Source organism: Sinocyclocheilus anshuiensis, unplaced genomic scaffold (genome assembly GCF_001515605.1).
Source record: "Sinocyclocheilus anshuiensis isolate Anshui unplaced genomic scaffold, SAMN03320099.WGS_v1.1 scaffold392, whole genome shotgun sequence".
NCBI classification, from domain to species: Eukaryota; Metazoa; Chordata; class Actinopteri; order Cypriniformes; family Cyprinidae; genus Sinocyclocheilus; species Sinocyclocheilus anshuiensis.
The window spans coordinates 2,786,283-2,798,403 of record NW_015557091.1 but is presented as its reverse complement, the minus strand read 5'-3'; the positions used below and the strand labels follow the sequence as shown (position 1 = coordinate 2,798,403).

At 33.3% G+C, this 12,121-nt stretch overlaps 1 protein-coding gene across 3 annotated transcripts in view; it reads right to left on the bottom strand.

The window, feature by feature from the left end:
• Positions 1–9,397: 9,397 nt before the first annotated feature.
• The window catches only part of LOC107677287 (RNA-binding Raly-like protein), a 139,462-nt gene continuing 136,738 nt past the window's right edge, over positions 9,398–12,121 (bottom strand). For all 3 annotated transcript variants that reach the window (XM_016472139.1, XM_016472138.1, XM_016472140.1), the window contains 2 exons: positions 10,875–10,909; positions 9,398–10,712 (listed from right to left, as the gene is read on the bottom strand). In XM_016472139.1, coding sequence (XP_016327625.1) covers positions 10,877–10,909 — 33 coding nt within the window. In that variant the 3' untranslated portion in view covers positions 9,398–10,712; positions 10,875–10,876. The remainder of the gene's footprint in view (positions 10,713–10,874; positions 10,910–12,121) is intronic.

The following is a 12,121-nucleotide window of genomic DNA, read 5'->3' as shown; positions in this document are numbered from 1 at the left end:
ACAATAGCTGGGTTTGTCCCTTTTTAACCCAGCGCTGGGTTATATTTAACCCAGCATTTTTTAGAGTGTACTTATACGAATATCATTAAAAATTAAAAAAGGATGTCATTTATTAACTTTTTTTAATTTAACATTTAAAAAACCTAGTGTTAAAACTTAAAAATAAGTAAGCATGCAGGTATATGACCTGCAATACTCTTTTGAGAAAGTAGACTAGTAGATACATGTATATTTATAAAAGAGCCATACAGGTACCTAGTGGGTAAACCATGGCATTACAAATAAAAATTATTTTTTTTTGTCGACCACAAAATGACTCTAATTTGCCTCTTTGCATTGGAATTTAAAACCATTTTCTCTATTTTAACCTTAAATAGGCCTACTACACTAATTGTAATATAAGTAATAGAAATATTAGAAAAAAATATTTTAAGTGGTCATTAATGGACCATAATTATTGCACAAATAGTATGTAGTACCAAACGATCACCTCAAAATATTAAATAAATATTAAGTCTAAGTAAGGTATACATGAGGGTTAAATACAAGAAAAACATATTAATGTTGCCTCTCCATCACTCTCCAGAATAAAATGATACTGTAAATGTCATCGACGTAATAATCAATGCATAATATGCTGTAATGTTTACCAAAAGTTGCTGCAAATACCTGTACAGTGAAGCTGTCATCTATCCTGCTTAAACCCATTCAAATGTATTGACAGCTATGGTTTGTGTAGCGTCTGCGTAAAATCATGGATGGTCTTTGGGGTTTATGGCCCACTATCATCTCCCCAACTGACTTCAAACAGTTTCCAAAGACAAGTAAATGACCCCCCCATTCCAGGCGCCGATGGGCCTGGCTGACCAGCAAACTACAACAGCCTCACATAACACACACACACACACACACACACACACACACACATAAAGCCTTTTCTTTATTTAGACAATAATTAATCAGTTACAAATGTATCTGGTATATGCATGTGTTGTTTGTACGTTTCCCTATTAGATTAGCTGAGTTACCACTCGTTATTTGTATTAGTTAAGCCCTAAACGCTGATATTCAGGTGTATGAATGTATCTCTGGTTTAATATATTCTAAATGTTTCTTTCTTGGTATCAATATTATCTGCTCTTTATTCCTCAAACAATGATGTACAGTATGTGATTGTGAAATGCATCATACGATTTGTACTATATTTTGGGTTAAAACTGCACCAATTCCAGACCGGCCATAAACATGCAAATGGGCCATAAAGGGAGACAAAGGAAACTTCTCCCGCTCAAAAATTCACGCCTGGTATTGGCTATTCCACCCAAAGTTGGGTGTGAATAGAAACCCTCAAAAGTCATTAGCTTGAAATGATCTTTGCTCAGAAACCCTCTTCTTTTGAGACGACACTAAGACCCCTTAAGACTCTCCTCTTGAGTTTGATTCTCCAGCAGTTTTTATCTTCAAGTAACTTTGATCCACTGTGGACATTCCTATCCATCAGGAATCTTGTTCAGCAATCGAAGCCAATGCAAGTAACCGTTTACAATTATTTAGATGCGTGTTTAAGTTTCAGCCCCTTTTAAGGTGATTTTTGATTCTCATTAGGTTGTGGTTAATTGATGTGAAATACTGCCATTCTTTTACTCTTCTCTCTCTCTTCCTTACTTTCCTTCATTCTGTATATATGTGTTGTGCTTAGTTTAGTTATATGTTAGATATAGTTTCATTTATTAAATCCCTTTTATTCACAACTGATTGTCTCTGTGTGCTGCTCACAATTCGAAGTCACTGAATGTTTGATCCCTTGCTATATGCTAAGTTAATGCTAGAACTGTATGCAGGAAAGTTATTCTTTCTTGGCCAGGAAAATAATCTTTCCTTGAATTGATAAATGATTATATTGTCTGCTCGGTGGACGGACAGATCAAATAATTGTAATATTGATTCTGCTACAGTTAATTCTAAGATCTAATCTAAATATTTATTATTAATCATAACCAGTTATAATTAGTCATAAATATTTCCCTTTTGAGCTGATTTACTACATTTGTTTGGAGCTAATGAGAGTTACTGTATTGAACCACGTGACCACGTGGCGGCGACACCGTCGAGATCAAACAAGCAATGTCACAACTCTTAATTATAATTCTCTGACAGTCGGGAACCCTGTTTAAGCACTGAATTCACCAGGAACTCTGGCACTTTTAGCTGCTTTCCACCTTTTGACACTCAAGTACTGAAGTTTCGCACATATCGACATAAATGTGCTCGATTTTGCAGAACCCCTTGAACATGAACAGACCCTCTGACCGGTATGTACAGTGACCAACCAACGTTTGTTTTGTTGTACGTATGCGCTTAATGGCATGTAAATCTGGGATCTAAAAATTGTACTATAATAATATAGATTTACTCAGTTTCAGTTTCTGTTGTTCTCCATTGTGGCACATTGTACTGTAAAAAGACGCACATGGGTTTTCCCTTACTTTACCATACAGAACCTTGATAGCACATGTACATCATGGAGACGTCTATTTGACGACTGCATTTACATCTGGAAGGCGTATTAGAGTGTTTGCTCATCTGTAATAAATCTATAGGACGTTTCCTATCAGAGGTCAAATAGACATTAAGAAAATGTCTTTAAGATGTTTATGATTTGGAATGTATGTAAAACTGACATCTTAAAGACGTCTTTCAGATACACAGCAGCTGCTTTCCAGATGAAGTGATATTTTACAGACATCTTGCAGACGTACCTGTGCTATCTGGGAAATTTCCAAAACTACACAGCGCGAGACACTTAACCGGCCAATAAAGATTGTTTGAGAAGCCCGAGGTTGTGTGTGCACTTCAAGCTCTTATAGGCCTGAGCCGAGCTCATTTCACACACCAATGACTCACTGCTCACCACAGACATTCATAATTATAGACAGTCTGGTGATTAACCCTACGTCCTCTCCTCATCACATCTCGTTATGCCCTGAATGCCACCAAGATGAAAAAAGGTGCTGCTTTTGTTCACATTAAGACTCAAATTGATTTAGCTGCTCCAGAGCTCGTAAAGAAAAGCGCTATTAATCTAAACCAGGGGTCTCCAAACTCGGTCTAGGAGGGCAGATATTTTGCCACAACACACCTGCCTGAAAGTTTCAAGTATACCTAGTAAGACTTTGATTAGCTGGTTCTGGTTCAGAGCTAAACTCTGCAGGACACTGGCCCTTCACGGCAGAGTTTGGTGACCCCTTATCTAAACCATAGCTGACCTTCAGTAAGTGAGAACTTCTTGTTCTCCTACGGTTTTTGAAGCTGAATTACCTGTACTACATGCAAGCGTCTTTTTGGACTTCTAAGGAAAATTCTGGAATGTTTAATGCAAATGATCTTAGATTTTATGAGCATACCACTAATTAGACTGTATACTATGCTTTCATAAGCACCTGAATAACTGGTGGAAAGACCTCTTCTGAACTCAGTTTTTTATGGTTTTCTTTCTGGTTTTTAAGATTCGTACATGAGTTTTCAGCTGAGAGTCGATGGGAAACCAAAAGCAAAAGTAATTTCACATGTGGTGCAAGTTATTGCATTTTTAGGAAAGATACTTGTCTTTGAAGAAACATGCACTGATGAATTGAAAACCTTGAGCATGCATGCATTAAAGGGATAGTTCACCTAAAAATTAAAATTCTGTCATCATTTACTCACCCTTCACTTGTTCCAAAATATGTTTTTTGCTTCTGCTGAACATAAAAGAAGATATTTTGAAGGATGTTGGTAACCAAACAGTTGACTGTAGCCATTGACTTCCATAGTAGTTTTTTTTCTGTACTATGGAAGTCAATGGCTACCGTCAACTGTCTGATCATCTTTTGTGTTCACCAAAAGAAAGAAACTCATACATGTTTGGAACATAATTTTGATGACATAATTTTCATTTTGGGGTGAACTATTCCTTTAATAAAACTTTATATATGTAATATTATGCATTATATCATTTAGTTATTTCATTTTCTTGCCTTGAATTGAATGTGTATAAAAACTACTGATTTATTTGACAGCCCTAGTTTTTATACAACTTTTGCATGACCAGTGCTACAAATCAGAGTGAAACGGCTTTTTTTCTGCTCTACTTGCACAGCTTGACAGAAAATTGACATTTCTGACAAAGCCTGATGTGGATTTGTGTAGGACGGAGGAGGTACATCAATGCTGATTTGACCAGGAATCAGAGGGGTAATCATAGAAGATCAGGACAGCTGTACGTATTCTTGTGTGCTTTCATATGAGTCTTGTTGAGAATAATCACGAGAGTTGTGCTGCCCACCGGCTGCTGCCACATTATTCCAGCCTTTTCTTCCTCTACACCAGCTACTTCACTCTCAAGCCATTTCCCTTCGTCAGTATTGATAACATAAAGTCTCTGATTGCATAAAGACCCTTGAGAAGTCTTTCTGTCGGGTACATGACCTGAAGACAGATGGAGGAAAGTCTGATCCTGGTGTCAGCTCTAGAAGAGGATTGATGTTGAGATTCCCCTCCTGCCCTTTCACTGCTGTAGCCTTCAGTCATTATTATCTAGTGACTTTCAGAGTGGCGAACTTCTGGAGAAGGTACTACTCTAATAGCCAAATAGTATTTTTCACTCTAAATTATGTGTTTAACTGTAGCTAGTATGGAAACTCTAGATTTTTTATTTTTTTTATTTATTTTTGCTGCTTTTTAAATTTACCTAATCTTGCAAACACACAGTTTTTCGCCTCACAAGGCATAAATCAATGAACTGGAGTCTTGTGGATTATTGTGATGTTTTTATCAGCTGTTTGGACTCTCATTCTGATGGCACCCATTCACTGCAGAGGATCCATTGGTGAGCAAGTGATGTAATGCTACATTCCCCAAATCTGTTCTGATGAAGAAACAAACTCCTCTACATCTTGGATGGCCTGAGGGTGAGTACATTTTCAGCAAATTTTCATTTTTGGGTGAACTATTTCTTTAAAATAAACTAATACAACAAAATTAAAAAACATTTTCATCACAAATGTATTTCATTGTTTAGTCCACTTAAATTTATAAATAGGAACTTAACTTAATCCATTTGTGGTCGACAATATGAGTCATTTTTTAATAATTAATTGCATTAACTGAAACCGGACAGTAGATTTTTAATTCCTGGCATTGTTAATGTAAGTTTTTTTTTTTTTTTTTTTACATTAAATAAGACTTGTTTAACACTCACTCACTCACTCTTATTTGTTTGTTTTTCCCTAAGAGAAATTAGATGAATACTGGTTGGGATTTAGATAAGTTTCTGTTATGTTTTGTCTAATTTTGTCTAATATAACGGTTATGTTTTTGTCTAATCTAACATTTGTGGTTAGCTAAACATTACAAAATGAAACTTCCTTCCTAATTATATTTCATTTCAATTTAATTCATTTTCAATTTAAATTTCTAAAATGAAAGGCTTTGTACATGTAATTGTTATGACTTCATACATCCTTTTATGACTTCTTTGAGGGAGTCAAGACAAATGACAAATTATATATAATATTAAGACATTAAATGTATGACAAATTTCCATCAAACTGAACTGAATATTTTTAAAATGGTGTATATATTTATTAGAAATTCAGTTAATCTGTTAAAAATAGGAGCTTTTACAAAACTAAATTCATAGGATTTAAAATAGGCTATACCATTTGGTAACTACGGTTGCTTTAATTATTTTTATTCTTTGTAAAATTAAAACTATTTATACAAAGATAATTTAAACTGTTTTTTTTTTTTAATAAAAAAAAACTTTTAGTTAGCGTTTTTTTATTATTATTATTATTTAAAAGGTTCGTCGGGATTATAATTATTATATATATTTTTAATTTTCTTTTATTTTTTGAGTGTACAAGGGCCAGATGCCCAAAAATGGAGGATAGATAGCACACATTTGCAATGTCTGAAACTCATAAATCTCAAATCATAGCAGATAATAATTATTGAGCGCTTCTGGCCCGTGACCTCTTCAAGTCATTGCCTATCAGAAGCAGTTCAGTCCATTCAATCAAAACTCAAGGAACATACGGACCCCAGACGTCAGGAGCTGATGAGGACATGGAAGCCTTTCCCACTTCAACAGTGCTGAAGGAAATCAATATGCAATTTTCTCTCAGAATCTGCACTCGATCCTAAAAAAAGAAATAAAAATGTTCTATTCTTTCCACCTGAGCTTTTGAACAGCTATGTCAACAGCTTTTGTTCCTCAGACGATAGTAATTAAACTACTCAGCCTGAAGACTCTTAATGAGTTGCATTAATAAATCTAAATGAATGGAGATTTAGCTGGTGAGTGGCAAGACTTAAAAATGAAAGAGATGCATGGTCTAACAAGACATCAGTGCTTTCTTTGGCCTTAAAATGCAGTCCCAGTTCACTTTAACTTACTGTAAATGCAACCTCAGTTCACTTTAATGGAACTTTAAAGGTTCCGTTTGTTAATAATAATAATTTTATGTACCTTTCTGCAAACTCTAAAAGGTCACTTTACAATATTACATCAAGTAAACATGACAGCAGGCAAATTAGTTAATTACATTAGTCAACAAACTAACAATGAAAAAATAATCTGAAGCATTTATTAATAGTATAATGTTAATTTCAACATTTACTAATACACTGAAAAAAAATGGTGTAGAAAATCTTCACTCAGAAATTGCTATATTTCACAAATAATTACAAAGAAACGGTAAGTAACATTGAATTAAACATTATATTATGAAGTAGAAAGACTGAAATAGTATTTTCTTGTAAAACACTAATAATCTGTTGTATTTACAACTTTGAAATCATTTTTACAGTGTACTTTATTAAAATAAAAAGTTATAGTAAAAGTTAACAGAGATGAAAAAATACTGTAACAAATGTATTTCATGAGCATTAACTAACGGTAAATAATGACCTTACTGTGAAGTGTTACAATTTAAAAAATCATTTTTTAAGTTGTAAATAAAACCGATTATTGGAGTACATTTTACAAGAAAATACTATTTCAGTTTTTCTACTTCAAAATTCCACATTTAAATGTTATTGTAAAACTTAACAGCAATTTCTGAGTGAAAGTTGTTTGTACATCTATTTGTTTTCCAGAGATTAAGTTACACTTGAACCATTAATTTCTGAAGAATTAATCTGTCTTCAAACAATTTATTTTATTTTTCACGATGAAATCTGTTTCGCATCAGATGACCTTGACTTGTTTATCTGTCCCTTATTTGTCATGACATCATGCCAAACCTGCTTTCGAGTGTGCAAAGATAATTGAAGTTATTAAGTAATTGCTCATAGCTAAAATTAAATGTAATAGTTTAATTTCATAGTCAGCTCTAGATTACCTCTCAAAACCCATTATTTATTTATTTTTTACATGGCAGTGTGAGTCATTAGAAAACTTTGCACAGATTATTGTCATAACAACCAACTTCATTTTAATATTTTTCAAATAAGGCCTATAGAAAAAAAGTGCATATATAATGATCTAATATAATATAATATAAGCTGAGCTAATATAATATAAATGTTAATGAAGATTTGTGCAGTGAGCTGGGAGATGAGTATTTATAATGCTGCAAAACCACTTTAACTTTTGGATATGAAATTGGATATTGGATTCCTTATTTCTTTTCTTTTCCTTTTTTTTTTTTTTTTTTGCAGGAGGATATAGTACAAAGCTGACTGTAAAATAAATTAGGCCAAAACTGAGTAATGAAAAAATGTGACTATTTGGCGAATTCCTATCAGTTTAAGGCAATATGAAATTCGAAACCTGTATAATTGTTTTCAGTCTTATTTGGGAATAGTAATGTGAATGGAATCCATCCAATGCTAATGCATCCATGTATAAAGTCATGATAATTGGATTCTGAAACGTATTTTGTAAACAACAAATGCCATGTGATGTCGTTGTGATTTTGTTTATGATATGAAAGATGAAGTCATTGCGTATAAAAATGTTGCTATCCTTTTTTTTCGCTCTTGAGATTTGTCTGCAAATATGGCTGTCATATACGTATAAGTCAGTATTACAACATAATGCTTATTTGGTCATTTTCTCCATTTATATTAATATAATTAATCAATCAAATGAGTGCTTTCTAAACAGCTTCTTTCATTTTAGTGGTAATTGTCTCATGAATATTGCTGAAAATGAGATCGGGAAGAAGTTAATACAATGAACTGATTCCATGTGAAGTAGCCAGTGACCCTAATTAACCCAAACATTTGGTTTTGATGTTGATAAATTGAGTGTTTGATTCACCATCTGCTACAGCTGCACTCAGGTGCATCCAAAACCACGACAGGTGCTACGATCCCTCCCCCACCAACCTCACATACACACAATACCAGTGCCAGCTTTCTCTGTCTGCAGTTAAGACTATTCTATAGGCTTAATGTTGCTCAAAAGTGGCATTTTAAGGCAAACTGTAATATTTAATATTTAATAATTCTAGTGTTTGAATGAAACACAGCCAAATTATTTCTGCCATGCGAATAGCCTTATGACCACCAAGAAATGTTTTTCTTTTATTCTTGAAGAAATAGTTCACCCAAAAACTGAAAATATGTTGAAATACTCACCCGCAGGCCACCCAAGACGTAGATGAGTTTGTTTCTTCATCAGAACACATTTGGAGAAATTTAGCATTACATCTCTTGCTCACCAATGGATCCTCTGCAGTGAATGGGTGCCGTCAGAATGAGAGTCTAAAAAACATCACAATAATTTTTAACTTCAAACCGTTCAATCTTCTATGAAAAATATTGCTTTCTCCAGTGAAAAAGTTGTCTCCTCTGAATCAGGAGAGAAATTTGCATAGATCAAGCACTGTTTACAAGCGAAAACTGTTCTAAACAAATTTGTTGGTGGATTTTAATGTGAGAGGGCAAACAGGGGATGGACTTTTTCACTAGAGGAAATGGTATGGATTATGGACTATTATAGTATTTTAACTGGAAGCAATGGTTTAAAGTTAAAATGCCTTGATGGATTTTATTACGAACATGTAGCTTTTTGCTTCACAAGATATTAATTGACAGGCTGGAGTCATGTGGATTATTGTGGTGTTTTTATCAGCTGTTTGCCTCTGATTCTGACGGCACCCATCTACTGCAGAGGATCCAATGGTGAGCAAGTCATGTAATGCAAAATTTCTCCCAATTCATTTACAAACTCATCTACATCTTGGTAAATTTTCATTTTCAAATTTCGTTGAACCATTCCTTTAAAACCAATGCATTTAGGCTGAATTTGAATGATCGCATTCAGTTCTGCTCCACAATGAACATAGAAAAAACATTTTTATTTTTCACAAATTTTATATAGTGATTGTAATGGCAGTCTTTTCCTAAACCACAAAACCTATAGCCAAATAACAAATGAAACAACTGAAAATACATTAAAATAATTAACATGCCAATCATAAAAATATCTTTACAATAGTTTACATTTCTATACAATATTAAGTAATTCACTCATATTACTAGGTCTCAGAGCTGAGCTGTTATGAGACCAGTGACCTAAACCATATAGAATTGTTTTTCTCTCAAACATGACACTGATTTCAAAATATAGAAAAGAATAATCACATTTTTCCAATAGATCCATTTTCCATCAATCTTTTTCTTTTTTTTTAAGCTATACAAATCTTTCCACATTCTCATTTAAACCAACAAATTATGTACAATAGCAGAATGAAAATGTCAGCAGAACAAATATGAATATTCTGAAGCTTTTTCTGTAAATCTGCCATACAAAAATAGAGTTCATTATGACACACTCTATACTGAATGACATCATAGAGAACAGAAACAGTGACTACTACATGTCGCTCGGATTTACACACAGCTATGCATGATTAAAACAAAATACAGTGACAATGTACGTACAATATCATCTTTACAGTATCATTACAAATTATGGCACATTAAGACATAATTCATTTTTTAGTGTTACAGCGGTCTGACAATATTCCAATCATTCAGAAGTGTGTAAGTATAAGGAGTCTGATGAAACTAATGTGGCAGCCAAGTACTTAACTAGTTATTTTACTTGATTTAGTCTGGGAATCAAGGAATATCAAATTGATATGCATTTTAATCACAATCAGATTTTACACAGAAAACATACTTTGAGAAAATAGGGAATGCAGACGCAAGAACTCAAAAACAAACAGAACACAAAAAAGGTTTGGCTTCTAATGAAACATGTTCATTGTCAGACCTCATATTTCAAAATCTTTAAAATTCTAGAATCATTTCGATAAATTCTCTGTTAATACTGAAGGTTTCAAAAATGCCATGTTACATTTTTCTGACATTTAAGGCTCATTTTCCACACAAAGACTGTAAAAACCTTTCATCTTTGCTTAAGGAAAATTATCCTTGAGGGAAAAAAACGAACTTTAGTGTTTGCATGATGAATTTCAAAATTAAATGTGAACTTGTCTTTTACAGGAGATATGCAAATCATATATGGTTGAATGTGCCAGACGCTATTAAATGAAAAACAGTGAAAGTGACTAGCAGATGCTAAACTTATTTGCTCTGCGTCTGATCAGCCAATCGAGAGCCTTCATGGCCTCTTTAAAAAGAGATGTCCGTCTTCACAGAGTTTCATGTCTTCTGTTCAGTGCAGAGTTGATTTCATCTCTGGATGCAGAACTCTAAAAACAAGACTGTACTGCACTTATTGCATTCTATGATCAATATAATTCATTAAATGACCGTGAAAATGATTCAGTGAATAAATGCATTATGAATATAAACTGTATAAAATCATTTACATACATCTATGAAATAAAATACAGAGAACAGAATCAACGTACCTTCAGTTGTCAATATCAGACGCATGATTCTCCATCTGAAACACGAATAAAAAAGAAAATCATTTTCGGAATACAGAATAGCTCAGCAAAATCTGAACTCTCAAATCAGAAATGCACTTTTATAGAACCAATTTGAATAAACTGCTATGAGCAGTTTGTCTCACATAACCATACCAGAATATAAATAAAGAAATATGTGCAGTAAAGACATGTATAATGTTACAAAAGTTTTCTAATTGAAATAAATTATATTCTTTTGAACTATTAAGCAGCACAACTGTTTTCAACTTTGATAATAATAAGAAATGTTTCTTGAGCAGCAAATCAGCATATTAGAAAGATTGAATGAAGACTGGAGTAATGATGCTGAAAATCAGCATGGTCGTCACAGGAATAAATAACATTTTACAATATATTACAATAGAAAACAGTCATTTTAAGTTTTAATAATATTTCACAATATTACTGCTTTTACTGTATTTTTGATCAATTAGATACAGCCTTTTTGAACATGAGAAACGTCTTTTAAAATCTTACTAATCCCAAACTTTTGAGCACATATACTGTATTTTTAGAATGAAAATTAATATGTATAAATATATACAAAAATAAAGAATTAGCAAGTAATTGTTTATAACAGGAACTATTTCTCCACAGATGACATTACAGTGAAAAGACTAATGTTTTTGATACGTTCTGATAATTTGCAGTTTAGACTCATTTAATTATGGCTTTTTAGTGCATAGAATTATCCATTTTATGCCCAGAAATCTCAAGCATTTTCATCTAATAGAGGTAGAGTATCTAACTTAGTATCGAATGAATATTAACTAAAGCTGCAAAGCAGATGTATACTGATAGTCAAAGTCATCTTCATCTACTGAGAAAGAGCAGCTCAGGATCTCAAAAGACCTTGAGATTTACTCGTTAAATACTCACATTCAACATAATATATGAAGAGTTTGGTTCCAAAACGCGATAAACGCCTTCTTTTTTTTAATTGAGTTTCTGCCAAAATCAGTATTGTATCTGGTCGGTATTGAAAAGTCAATTTTTAATTTTACGCAAAATGCGATATCCGCCGAGTTATTCTGTCATGTTTTCTCCCTTTTTTTCCAAACCGCGACAAACGCCAGTCTCCCTTTTCTGCAGAATGCGATATATCTGCTCAACCAATCACAGCGCACCATTCCACGCACTGTAAATGGTAACAATCAATCACAGCGCACCATTCCACGCACTGTAAA